Source organism: Chelonia mydas, chromosome 14, assembly GCF_015237465.2.
Source record: "Chelonia mydas isolate rCheMyd1 chromosome 14, rCheMyd1.pri.v2, whole genome shotgun sequence".
In the NCBI taxonomy this organism is placed as follows: domain Eukaryota; kingdom Metazoa; phylum Chordata; order Testudines; family Cheloniidae; genus Chelonia; species Chelonia mydas.
In genome coordinates, this window is record NC_051254.2 from 43,147,163 (window position 1) to 43,160,399 (window position 13,237).

Here is a 13,237-nt window from a genome sequence, read left to right on the forward strand (position 1 = left end):
AGGGGGGGCAGGGCCGGGCTGGCAGGGGGCTGCGGGTCGGGAGTGAGGGGCACCGGCAGGGCTGGGGAGGGCAGGGCTGGGCTAGCAGGGGGCTGCAGGTCGGGAGTCAGGGGCACCAGCAGGGCTGGGGGGGGGCAGGGCTGGGCTGGCAGGGGGCTGCGGGTCAGGAGTCAGGGGCACCAGCAGGGCTGGGCGGGGGGCAGCGCTGGGCTGGCAGGGGGCTGCGGGTCGGGAATGAGGGGCACCGGCAGAGCTTCATCATGGCATTCCCCCCTCATTTACAGGCAGAAGATGAGGCTGGAGGGGGGGTCAGAGGCTCTGAAGACCCCGGTAAGTAACTCCGCCCACACACACCTGCTCCCCCCCAGCCCAACCCCAAACTGGACTCTTGTCTGGAATCCATTCCAGGGAACACAGGCGTCCAGCTTTGCCCCCCACCCTCACCCCGCCCCCTGGGTCTGTCCTTGGCCATGGCAATGAATCGTCTCTGTCTTTCCCAACAGCCGCTTCCTGGACCTCCTTGGGGCAACGCGCCGGCCGGACCCACTCGCCCGCAGCCCATCTTATAGGTGAGTCGCTGGACTTGGGGGACGCTCCCTCCATTGCTCTATGCCCCTGGGAGGGCCCCTCTCCGCTGCCCTCTGCTGGAAGAGGCCAGAAGTGAGCCGCACTGCAGGTGCCGGTTAGAACAGTGGTAGAAACAATGTTTTCCCCATGTCTGTTTTTTCTCAGCCGTTTGCGGCCTGATCCGCCCGCCAGGCGGGTGAACCCTTCAGCCGTTGGTTTGAAACCCACCTCTCCTTTCTCTACCCTCTCCCAACAGGCCACCCCAGCACCTCCGGCGAGCGGCTCCGCTGGCGAAGCGATGTCGACGCCTCCTTCACCCAGGGGGGCTTCCGCCTGGCCAACGACTCGCTGGTGGTGCCGGCCTCGGGGATGTATTTCATCTACTTCCAGGCGTCCTTCCTGGGGGCCGCCTGCCCCGCGGGGGACGAGCCCCTGATCCTGGCCCACCGCGTGTTGCTCTTCTCCGACACCTACCCCCAAGACGTCCCCATCCTGAGCGCCCACAAAACGGCCTGCCCCGGGAGGGCCCCCTGGTACCGGTCCCTCCGCCAGGGGGCAGCCTTTGCCCTGCAGAAGGGGGACCGGCTGTCCACGCAGACGGAGGGGGAGGCCCATCTGCTAGGGGGCCAGGGCACTTTGTCCTTCGGAGCGTTTGCCCTCTGACCTGGTGGGAGGCTCGTGCTGCTTGTTTGGGGTGGGGTCCCCCTTATGCACTGAGGGTGGGCTGGAGCTGCTGGGCCAGTGCAGGGGCGGGGGTCTTTGAAGGATTTTAAGGGTTTCACTTTACTGTACCCCAAAATTATTGGGGTGCTCTTATTGACAGGGCACCCCTGGGATCAGTGCTCTTCAGTGTGGGGTTGGAGGTGTAAGAACAGCCACGGGGTTTAAGAGGATGCTCAAAATATTGTGGGGGTTCCAGTTAATGTACCCCCAAATTTTCTACACACATACACCCCCCCTGTTTAATGTTCTGGGTGCACTAGGATTTGGGAGGATTTTAATAACAGAACTATTAATGGGGAATCCTCAGAATGTTTTGGGTCAGTCAGCTGTACCCCTAAATTATCGGGGTGCCCCTTGATTTTAGTTTCTAGGCTGCTCTGCCATGTGGGGGGGGGACTGTATTAACCCCACCCCCCCAGTGGAAGTTTTTGGAGGGGGTCAGGATAAGACACCCCAATTTTATTGGGGTCCCTTTTGATTTAATTAAGTGGTGGAACTGAGATTTGGGGTGTAGGTGAGATTTGGGGGCACTCGATATTTTCTTGCAGCTGTTCCCCTTCAAAAGTGGGGCCACAGTGTCACTGATTGGGGAAAACTCAGAGATATTTTGGGGGTTCAGAGAATAGACAAGCCCAAATTATAGGGGTGCCCCCTGCTAGGTGGTCATAATGTCCTCCTGGATTTGCGGGGGGGGGGGTGAATGCAACACCCCACACACATTGTTAAAGAGAGAACTTCTGGGGGTGCAGCTTTTTCGGCCCCCCCATGGCACCCCAAAAATGTGTTTTCATCCAAAGCACCCACTCTTGGAGCTGGGGCAGCACCACTGACAGGAGACCTGCCTGGGAGTTTTCAGGGAGCAGGTGCCCCCCCAAAAGTTACAGGGGTACGCCTCTGGCTTCCTGGGGGTGCACAGACTCTAGGCTCTACCCCCAGCAGAGGGGCTGCGGATCGGGGCGACCCCATGCAGAAATGGGGGACGAGGCTGGGGGGGAGCGAAAGGCAAAGCTATTTATTTAGGGGGATGGGTTGTAATTTATTTATTTATGATTGGGGGGGCAGCTGGGGGGGTGGCCCCGGGTCCCCTCTTGGCCCCCCCCCCCCACAAATGTATTTATTTATGGCCTATCAATGAATTAAAGCAGGACTCGTGACTGGTCGCCATGGTGTTTTCATGCTCGTTTCTCTGCGCCTGAAGGGTTCAAATGCCCTCCCCCGACCTCGCACCCCACAAATAGCGAGGGGGGGTTGGGGGAGATTGGGGGAGGGGCTTGTAAAGAGGGGATTGGATCTGACTGGCTCAGCTGGGACACACCTCCCAAGTGGGTGGGGCTCCCTAAGGTTAGGACACCCCCCCCTAAATGGGAGGGAAGGGCTCCCTGACTGGGACACCCCCCCCCAAAAGGGGGCAGGGCTCCCCTGGGCTGGGACAGCCCCCAGCTCTGACAAGATCAAGGTAATCCTAATGGAGAGCATTTTAGTTTGGGGGACACACATACCCGGACACCTCGGTTCTCCGCCCTTCCGTGCCTCAGTTTCCCCACCCGTGCAACGACGCCAACCTCCTCGGCAAGGTGCCGAGGGCAGGCATAAGAACATAAGAAGGGCCAGACTGGGTCAGACCAAGGGTCCTTCTAGCCCCGTGTCCTGTCTGCTGACAGCGGCCAATGCCAGGTGCCCCAGAGGCAATGAACAGAGCAGGGCAGTTTTCGAGGGATCCATCCCCTGTCGCCCATTCCCACCGTCTGGCAAACAGAGGCCGGGGCCACCATCCCTGCCCATCCTGGCTAATAACCATCGATGGACCCCGATCCTCCATGAGCTTATCTAGTTCCTTTTTGAACCCTGTTCTAGTCTTGGCCTTCACAACATCCCCTGGCAAGGAGTTCCACCGGTTAACTGTGCATCGGGTGAAGAAATAGTTCCTTGTGTTTGTGTTAAACCCGCTGCCGATGGAGTTCGTTGGGTGACCCCTAGTTCCTGCGTGATGAGAAGGGGTAAATAACACCCTCCTCCGCCCCAGCGCCCCCTTGTGGCTGAGCGTGAGCTCTTAGGTGCCCTTTCCCGGCGCTGCCCCCCCACCCCCAGGGCTCAGGGGGATCCCTCTTTGTGACTCCACCCCCCCCAGCAGGTCACTGTACTGTGCCCCAGTGTCCCACCAGACCCACTGGTGCCCGGCCCCCTTCCCGTCCCTGCCCAGCTCCAGGGCGTGGGCCCCCCCTCGGCTTCCCAAGCATCCTTCGCCCCCCGGGGCAGCAAGTGACCCCCCCTCAGCTTCTGTAATCCCGGGGGGGATCCCAGGGCTCCCTCCCCCCTCCGGAGCACCCCCTCGTCCCCCCATCTCCAGGGCCTGAGGCAGCTCTCCTCCCGCCAGCCCCATCTTTCTGGGCCTCGGGAGCGAATCTCGCCGGGGGGCTCTTTGGAAACCTCCCCGGGGTTTTCACGGCGTTTTCCACTTTCGGTTCCTCGCCGGGGCGCGGGGCCAGTCCTGGCTGGACGCTTTCGTCCCGTGCCGTGATCGAGAACCGAAGCTGCTCCTGGAACGGCCGGAGACGCCCGGACAATCCTGGGGCGGGGGCCGGCCCTCGGCCCCTTGCCCGGTCGGACCCTCGCCCCGGCTCCCGAATGCAGCCAGTCCCGCTCCCCGAATCTCCCCGGTTTGTCGCCCGAGCGGCCAGCTGCTGTCGCTGCGGCCAACCCGTGCCCCGGCTTCCCGGCTTCGTGCCGGCCCGGCGGGCCCGGGCCCTGGTTCTCGTTAACTGGCCCTGGGGCGGGGATCGCGGGGGGGCCCGGCTGACGGTGCTATCTAGGGATTGGCCAACCTGACGCCCACCCCCCCTCCCCGCCCGCAGCCTGAGCACCCGTGGGGGGCGCTGGCCCGCGAGCGGCTGCAAACCCAGCCCCGGGACCCAGCGGGTGTCGACCCCCCCAGGTTTCCGTCCCCCCCCCCCGGCTCCACACCACCCAGGCCTCTGCTCACCGGCAGCTGCGTGGGACCCGCTGGGTTGCGGGGGGCGGGGGGGATGTGCCAGGGCCTAGGGCACAGGCCAGCCAAGCGTGTTCTCCACGGAGGCGAAGGGGTCACCTCGGCGCCCGGGCAGAGCCAGGTGGCTCAGGTGGGGGGCAGCTGAACAGATAGAGGGGGAGGAGTGTGGGGGTGAGGGATGGAGGGAGGGATGAACGGCGGGACAGTGGGGTGAAGGATGGAGGGATGGATGGAGGGAGGGATGGAGGCGTGTGGGGTGAGTGGATGGAGGGAGGGAGGGACGGCAGGACACCAGGGGGAGGGATGGACGGATGGATGGATGGATGGACGGACGGAGGGAAGGTGGGATGGAGGAGTGTGGGGTGAGTGGACGGAGGGAGGGATGGACGGCGGGACGCCAGGGTGAGGGATGGATGGATGGATGGACAGATGGATGGATGGATGGAGGAGTGTGGGGTGAGTGGAGGGAGGGACGGCAGGATGCCGGGGGGAGGGATGGATGGACGGATGGAAGGAGGGAAGGAGGGATGGAGGCGTGTGGGGTGAGTGGATGGAGGGAGGGAGGGACGGCAGGACGCTGGGGGGAGGGATGGACGGATGGATGGATGGATGGATGGATGAATGGAAGGAGGGATGGAGGAGTGTGGGGTGAGTGGATGGAGGGAGGGAGGGACGGCAGGACGCTGGGGGGAGGGATGGACGGATGGATGGATGGACGGATGGAAGGAGGGATGGAGGAGTGTGGGGTGAGTGGATGGAGGGAGGGACGGCAGGATGCCAGGGGGAGGGAGGGAAGGAGGGATGGAGGCGTGTGGGGTGAGTGGATGGAGGGAGGGAGGGACGGCAGGACGCTGGGGGGAGGGATGGACGGATGGATGGATGGATGGACGGACGGAGGGAAGGTGGGATGGAGGAGTGTGGGGTGAGTGGATGGAGGGAGGGACGGCAGGATGCCAGGGGGAGGGAGGGAAGGAGGGATGGAGGCGTGTGGGGTGAGTGGATGGAGGGAGGGAGGGACGGCAGGACGCTGGGGGGAGGGATGGACGGATGGATGGATGGATGGAGGGAAGGAGGGAAGGAGAGATGTACAGATAACTCCACAGCCAGAAGAGGGGTGTGGCGGTGGCTAGCGCCGTCTGTCTGTCCGTCTGACGGGGTGGGGGGCAGGGGCGCCGTGGGGCCGGCATCCCCAGGGCAAAGACAGGCACCCCGGGAACCCCGGAGCCGAGTCCTGCCCTTCCCAAGTGCCGCCAGCAGGGGGCAGATCAGACTCAGCTTTGGCAGAGCGACCGACCGAGCCAGCCGGGAGATGGGCCGAGCCCCGGGCCCGGTTCCAGGCCGGCTCCTCTCTGCCCTCGACCCCATTGCAAGGGGGTCGCTGCCCTCTGGGGGGCGCCGGCTCCCACCCGGCCCCGGGACGAGGCAGAACCAAAACCGAATCCCATCTCAAAAGGCTGTTTTGACTTCGTCCCCGGCGGTGGAAGCGAAAGCAGAAGAAAGTAGCTGAAAACTCCAAGTGGGACTCTTGCTTCACGAGGCCTCAACTTTCAGGCTCTTGGATTTTCCCATGTGGTGGGAGGCTGGGGTGGGGGGGACGGGGCCTTGGAAGACGGCCCTCCCCAAACCCTGATCCCCCCACTCCCATGCCTACCAGCTCTCTGCTCTCCGGATCCCACCGCTGCCCCCCAGCTTCTGACTATGTCTCAGGTTGTTCGCCCACAAGCTCTGCCTGTAGCTGGATCACTTGGGGGACCAGGGTCAGGGCATCTATACCCCAAACTCTCCTCCCACCCTACGCTCACCCCCCACAAGTCTGACCCCCTCACTACCCAGCTGTTACATTTGGGGGGCCCTCCATCCCACCATCAGGTCCCCTGAACCCCACTTTGAGGCCCGGCATGCCCCATGGCCCCTTAGAGTGGCCACCCCTCAGCCCTGCTGATTTGGGGGTGCTCTCCCCCATCCCTGATCACACACACCCCAAAAAATTTGCTGGCACTAAAATTTAAGCCCCCAAATAATGACCCCCCCCCCAGCTTGGGGTGGGGCTCAGTGGAGTGACATAGACACAGCCCCTAGTCACTAGCGGTTTTGGGGTTGTCTGGCATTGTCCAATCCCCACCTGACAGCCCCCCACCCCCAACATTTGCTGGCACTAAGATCTGAGCTTCCTAAAGTCTCCCAGGGGAGGGCGAGGCGGTGAGACGCCCGCCCAAAGGCGTTGCTACTTGCCCACCCGTGTCAGGGGGTTTAGGGGTCCCCCACTCTAGAGCCCCCCCACATGTGCCAGCATTGAGAGCCAGCCCCCCGGGATAACCCTGTGGGGAGACCCTGGCTCCCTGAGGGGCGTGTGGACCTTAAAAGGGGGCGGGGGGCGTTGATCCAGCCACCCTTATCTCTAGAGTTTGAGGGGGGGTGTCTGGTGGGTTCCCCCCAAGCTGATCGGCCCCAGATTTATCACGGGTACACAAACACACACACACACACCCTTCTCAAGGCTCCTCACTCTCACCCCTTTCCCACCCCCCTCACTTCACTGGGGGGCTGCCAGCCCCCCCCATTCCTGAGCCCCCCCTAAGTCCACCATGTGACCCCCCCAGACGGAGACACCCAGGCCGCCAGGTCCCAGCGTGGCGGCATGGGCGGTGGGGACCCCGGCATCCCCGGGGGGGCTCCCCCCGCCCTCTCCAGGGCGGGATTCACACCTCCCCGCTCCCCAAAACCACAGTTCCAGTCGCGGGTCCCGCTTCTGCTTTTGACGCCTTCTATTTTGGGCTCTTTCCTCTTCCCGCCTTTCGCCATCGCAGACTCTCTTGTCTTTCCCTCCCTCTCTGTGGGCGGCAGCTTCGGGGCTGAAAATTTCCTCCCGTGTCATGGGGGAGGCGGCTCCGAAGTGCAGGCGGCCGGCGTATAAATAGGAGCCGATGCCTCGAGGCTGCCACGCTTCTCCACTCATCACTCACCCGGGGACAGGCGCTGCTGGGAAGATCCGGCCGGGGAAACCGAGGCACCACCAAGATCCACGCCGGGGAAACAGCCTGCATTCCGAGGGCGAAATCCGCTCCCCTTCGTCGCTCCGCTCCAGGGAAATCAGCTCGACTCGCCCGGTAGCTCAGGTGAAATTCCCCACGTTCACCTGTTTCACAGCGGGTGAGATCAGCCAAATTCGCCCCGTGGAATCGAGTGAATTTCCCCAGCGAAACCAGCTGAGTTCGCCCCTTCGACCCGGGGAAATCGGCTCACTCCGCCTGCCGGCGTCAGCGAAATCCCGGGAATCCGCCCAGGCCAGCTGCTCACTTCGCCCGGCGGGAAACTAACCCTGGAGACCCCTGCCCCGAGGAAGCCGAGCCCAGCCACGCCCGCAGCCATGAGCACCGAAAGTCTGGTCTGCGACGTCGAGAAGGGGGGCGTTATCGTGGTGCGGGAGTCGCGGCCCGGCGACGGCCGCTGGAAGTGTCTCAGCGTCTGCTCCTTCCTGCTGCTGATGGGAGCCACGGCCGTCTTCGCTCTGCTGCATTTCAGAAACGGGGGGCCCCTGGTGAGCCAGGTGAGCCACGATGCCGGGGCGGGGGCGCAACCCCCCCGAGCCACAGAGCCCGGCGCCGTCTGTGGCCGTCGGACGCTGATTGTGTGTGTCTTTGTGTCGTTCTGTGCCCGGGATTCAACTCCCCAGCCATGGCTCTGCGTGTGTTTTGGTGCGTGTGTGTGGTCTGTCCACACGTGTGTGGCTCGGACGTGTATGTGTGTCTTCGTGGCCGGGGTAGTCTGTGTGGTTTTAACGACACAGTTGCCCTCTGGGCTGTGTAGAGTTGTGTCTCTCTGTATTTCTCTGCCCGTTTGCCTACGAACACATGGGTTGTGGGTTGTGTCTGTGTCTGTCTTTCCAGGTGTGGGTTTTGCCTAGACTCCGTGTATATATCTGGTGACCGTGTTTCTGTCTGGGTGTGTTTTGTGCTGTCTGTATTTCTCGTTTCCACTTGCATGTGCCTTGCCCCCGGGCTATGTTTTGTCTGGCCGGTCTCGTCCGCTGTCTGTGCCGTGTGTAATGCTGTGAACAGCCTTGCCTCTCGCAGGGCGTGGTACATACAGCACCCGACACACACGCCGACTTTGACCTTGTAACCTCTGTACTCAACTCTCCTCTCTCTCTCTCTCTCTTTGCCAGGACCCCAAAGAACCCAGGAGTTCGGGCCACACGCAGCAACTCAGTAAGTATTTCCCAAGGTTTATTTTCCAACGTTAGCCCACTGATAATTGCAGGCTTTAAGTCAAATCTCCCCTCCCAAGATGAAATTTCTCTTGCCAGATTTACCATAGATCTATTTACTGGCCCCCAATCATCTTCCCAAAAGGGTTAGCAAATTACAACTGGTCTCGATTGTTCTGTCCCGTGGCCTGACCTGAGATGCCTCCGGGTTTTTTCCGAGGCTGCTGGCTCGGGATTTCCCTGAAAAATCACGTTCACTGAAAGTGTTTCGAATTTGACGTGGTGAAAGGAAATGGAAACGGACAATGCTGCTAGCCCCTTTGGGAAAAACATCGCCCTGCAAATCTCAGCTCACTCTGGCCACATCTGGGGCCTCGAGGTGATCGGCCTCGAGAGCTTATTGACCGCCCCGAAGCTTCGGGAGGGTGGCTCCGCTCCTCCAAAACATGGAGAGCAGCTAAATGTTGGGAGACGAGAACGTATGGAGCAAAGATAACACCTCCCCAACATCACCTTAACTCCCCTCCCGAGCCACCAAACCTGACCCATCCCCACCAAAATCTGGCCATCGTCCGCATCCAGCACAATTCTATCCCAGTTCTCCTCTTCCATGCACCGTGGTGACCTAGCAGGAGGAGACCAGAGAGTCCCCAACCTAGGGACCGCAAGGCTCCCCAGCCCGGGAGCCTTCCCACTCAGCCGGAGCTCCCTAAAGCTCATCTAGAGAAGACGGGGTCACTAGCCAGGAGAAGGTGGGGGGGCTGGTGAACAAGGGACGATCTGTCTGACAGTCCATTTGTCCTTTCTGAAGCAGGTCCGATGACGATGAAGTTGCAAGCCCAGTCGCTGAACAAGCCAGCTGCCCATGTCGTCGGTAAGAGGAATTTACAGCTGGGATTGGGGAGGGTTTGAGGAACTGGGCCCTGCAGGGGCGGGGGGGGGTGCTTGTGGTTGCAAGTTTCTATGTCTGAGGCAGGCAACAGACAAACAAAGACTTCCACAAAGACACACTCATACACAAGCACACATTTCCACAGACACCGGTGCACATCTGCTCATAAACATAGAGGGGAAGGGCCCTGTCCTTTCGGAGTGATGGAGGCCAAAGATTTGGGTTACGTGGAAGTTGTAGGCCGAAGTCCGGGAGATGCCAGACAGCAGGGGGTTCAATCCCTCTAGGTTTTGGCCTAGTGTTGTCAAGGATTAGGCATGCCATCACGGGACTGTGTAGCCTGGGTAGACTGACTGCAGGGGAGAGACTAGGGTTAGGACCAAGAGTTATCAAGGGCTGGTGGCCCCATTTTGGGGGATGATGTGGGCCGAAGCCTGAGTAGATTGACCATAGGGGACAATCCAAGTAGGGTTTGACCACTCATAGATGGATCCTAGGGAATAATCCTGCTGGGTTTTGACCACGTGTGCCTTCTTCTGTCCCTCCCAGCATCCACTGACTCCAAAGAGCTGATCTGGACTGACGAAGTGGCACACACCATGATGCAGAACGGGATGGCACTGGTAAACAACAAGTTGGTGGTCCCGTCCGACGGCCTCTACTTCATCTACTCCCAGGTGGTCTTCAAGGGAGACAAATGTCCGGAGGAGTCCATTTATCTCCAGCATACCATCTTTCGCTACTCCGTAGAGTACCCAGAAAACGTTGCCTTGCTGAGGGCCATCAAGTCGTTCTGCGAGGGGTCCAAGGCAGCCAAGGACGAGAAGGGGGTACAGTTCGAGTCCATCTACCAAGGAGCTGTCTTCCAGTTGATGAAAGGCGACGAGATCTCCTCTGAAATCCACTCGGCCCAATATTTAGATCTGAACAGCAATGGGCAGGTGTATTTTGGGGTGATCGCATTGGAATTAGGAGTTCCCCAATAATGATCCACTGTCTTCCATCCTTGGCCAACTCATCCTCCATCCTTGGTCAACCCACCATCTTCCATCCTTGGTCAACCCTTCAACCCTCCTACCCAGCTGGCCTCCAAAGCCAAGACTACCATCCCGCATCCCACCACACCAAACTGACTATCAGAGATGCTCGGAAGACCTCTATGGACGTCCTTTATGCCTCTCTGCCAATATGCCCCATGGGGCCACAGATGTGCCCACCTCTAGGGACCAGAGGGGACCACAATCTCTCTAGACTTGGCTTGTCTGCTGCGGTCAGGATGGGGCATTGGGTTGCATCTTGGTAGGACCAAACAAGAACCTGCCAAGAGAATGATATACCTGGTCAGAGCCGCTGATCTACAAAAATGTTGTGTTAACTAATATTGTGTTATTTTTATGGTTATTATTGGTAATTATTGTGCCTAATAATTTATTTATTTATATATTTATATTTATTGGGGTTAACAAAGCTGTGTTGGTGCATGGAGAGATTTTTTTGTGTGTTGTACACACCTACGGCAAGTGTAGGCGATTGTGCGTGTGCCCACACATTCTAAAATTCTATATACGCATCAGAAGGGGGTCCTGGGGGTGTCTACACATAGACCCACAAAACGGCAGGCAATGTTTGTGTGTTTGTATCACACAGCTGCAGATAATAGACAGTTTTGTGTACACACACACACAATTGTTGCCTGTGGGTCTTTGACACAAACCCACACCAATATTTGGCAATTCTAGCCATTTGTGTGTTTACAAAATACCCAGATTTTAGGAGAATGTGTGTGTGTGTGTGTGTGTGCAGAGATCACACAATGTTGTGTGCATGCACCACACATACACACAGCAGTGTTATGTTTCTCTTTAGCGCTGCATGATCTCTTTGCGTGTCACAAAGTCTTCTTTCCAACAAGACAGCCATCCTCCAGATCAAGCTGGCGGAAGGTGTGACATTGTGTTGCGCTTTGCCCTGAGCAGCAACACACCCTCACCCCAACCTGCCATGTCGCTGCGAGTGCTTTGTGGTGGCTGGACTATGCGCTGGCCCCTCAGCTGTCAAAACGCCCCCATCGGTACAGATTCAGTATAGGGTCCCTTTACGTATACGGTGTATACCTGACCCTAGCTGGCTATATGGATGTATATTACACACAGCCAGGACTCCTGGGTTCTATCCCAGCTCTGGGAGGGAAGTGGTGCCCAGTGGTTAGAGCGGGGGGGCCTGGGAGCCAGGACTTCTGAGTTACTCAAGAGAATGATGTTCTCATTGTGAGGGGAAGAGATATTTGTATCTGAGATACAGTTTACTGTCGAATCCCTGATCTCATGTCTTTTCAGGGATTTAAATTGTCTTATGTTTTATGTTAAAATGTCACATGCGGGGGGTGGGGCTTATGCGTCCAACTCGTTGAATGTTTGCTGGAACGAATCTCTTGCCACTCCTGCGGGAACGGTGGCGTGGTTTTATTTTGTGTAGGGTTTTATTTATTGTGGTTATTTATTGTGTGTTTATTCCCCCTATGCGGGGAGAGAAGGGGGGGTGGAAAGCTGTTTGTCTTTTGTTTGAAATGGCCTATGAAACAGGCCAACCAATAAACTTTCGAAACGGAGATTTGAATTGGGCTTGTGTCTCTTTCAAGATGAACGTGCCCATCTATCGTGGTATCTGGCCTGTTCCATATCACAAAAATGGCTTCCTTTACCCAATATCTCCTACCCTCTGCTATGGTCTAACGTTGTCCCCGGAGAAGAGACACAGAGTGGGGCTTCTTTATGGAGCACGGGCCTTCTTGCTCTCTACATCCTTCTCCTCCTTGACCATTCAGCTTAACTTCAGTACCTGGCAAGATTGACCTCTCGAGGTCCCTTCCAGTCCTATGATTCTAAAATAAAGGAGCAAATAATCAACCAATCAATTTGCAGACACCTAGAAGATAATGAGGTGATAAGTAACAGTCAGCCTGGATTTGTCATAAGCAAATCATGTCAGACCAGAGTCATAACTTTCTTTGACAGGGTGACAAGCCTTGCAGACGGAGGGAAGGGGTAGATGTGGTAGAGCCTGACTTTAGTAAAGCTTTTCATGAGTTCCTCATGAACAAACTAGGGACATGCAACCTAGATGGAGCTACTATAAGGTGGGTGCAAAACTGAACGTAAGCACGGCCGTACTGGGTCAGCCCGACGGTCCCTCTAGCCCCGTGTCCTGTCTGCCGACAGCGGCCAGTGCCAGGTGCCCCAGAGGGAATGAACAGAGCAGGGAATCATCAAGTGATCCATCCCTGTCACCCTTTCCCAGCTTCGGGCAAACAGAGGCTAGGGACACCATCCCTGCCCATCCTGGCTAATAGCCATTGATGGACCTACCCTCCATGAACTTATCTAGTTCCTTTTTGAACCCTGTTCTAGGCTTGGCCTTCACAACATCCCCTGGCAAGGAGTTCCACAGGTTGACTGTACATTGGGTGAAGAAATACTCCCTTGTGTTTGTTTTAAACCTGCTGCCTATTAATGTCATTTGGTGACCCCTAGTTCTTGTGTTATGAGAAGGAGTAAACAACACTTCCTTATTTACTTTCTCCTCACCCGTCATGCTTTTATAGACCTCATTCATATCTCCCCTTACTCGTCTTTTTCCCAAACTGGTTGGAAAATCATCCCCAGAGAGTCGTTATCAGGGGTTCACAGTCAGGCTGGAAGGGCAGAACGAGTGGGGTCCCGCAGGGATCGGTTCTGGGCCCGGTTCTGTTCAATGTCTTCAGTATCAATGATTTAGATAACGGCATACAGAGGACACTGATAAAGTTTGCGGCCGATACCAAGCTGGGAGGGGTTGCGAGTCCTTTGGAGGGTAGGATTAAAAT

At 58.1% G+C, this 13,237-nt stretch overlaps 2 protein-coding genes and 1 long non-coding RNA gene across 3 annotated transcripts in view; all 3 read left to right on the top strand.

Annotated features, from left to right (window-relative positions):
- The window catches only part of LTA (lymphotoxin alpha), a 1,456-nt gene extending 156 nt beyond the window's left edge, over positions 1-1,300 (top strand). The window contains exons 2-4 of the mRNA XM_037913436.2: positions 285-330; positions 504-569; positions 824-1,300. Of these exons, the coding sequence (XP_037769364.1) occupies positions 285-330; positions 504-569; positions 824-1,230 (519 nt within the window). The 3' untranslated portion in view covers positions 1,231-1,300. The remainder of the gene's footprint in view (positions 1-284; positions 331-503; positions 570-823) is intronic.
- Positions 1,301-3,108: 1,808 nt separating this feature from the next.
- On the top strand, positions 3,109-13,017 carry LOC122462845. Its single transcript, XR_006285684.1, has 2 exons — positions 3,109-3,184; positions 12,823-13,017. It is a non-coding gene; the product is annotated as an uncharacterized LOC122462845 (long non-coding RNA).
- TNF (tumor necrosis factor) lies at positions 7,216-11,983 on the top strand. The gene is made up of 4 exons (XM_027821468.3): positions 7,216-7,823; positions 8,442-8,484; positions 9,295-9,357; positions 9,925-11,983. Exons 1-4 carry the CDS (start codon positions 7,644-7,646, stop codon positions 10,359-10,361), a joined length of 723 nt encoding a protein of 240 aa, XP_027677269.2. The 5' UTR covers positions 7,216-7,643; the 3' UTR covers positions 10,362-11,983.
- Positions 13,018-13,237: the final 220 nt, after the last annotated feature.

Bases quoted from the DNA above. Each gene is read 5' to 3' on its own strand.
- TNF (XM_027821468.3), top strand. From the start codon at position 7,644: ATGAGCACCGAAAGTCTGGTCTGCGACGTCGAGAAGGGGGGCGTTATC. The intron at 7,824-8,441 runs GTGAGCCACGAT...TCTCTTTGCCAG, and splicing joins GGGGGCCCCTGGTGAGCCAG to GACCCCAAAGAACCCAGGAG. The intron at 9,358-9,924 runs GTAAGAGGAATT...TGTCCCTCCCAG, and splicing joins GCCAGCTGCCCATGTCGTCG to CATCCACTGACTCCAAAGAG.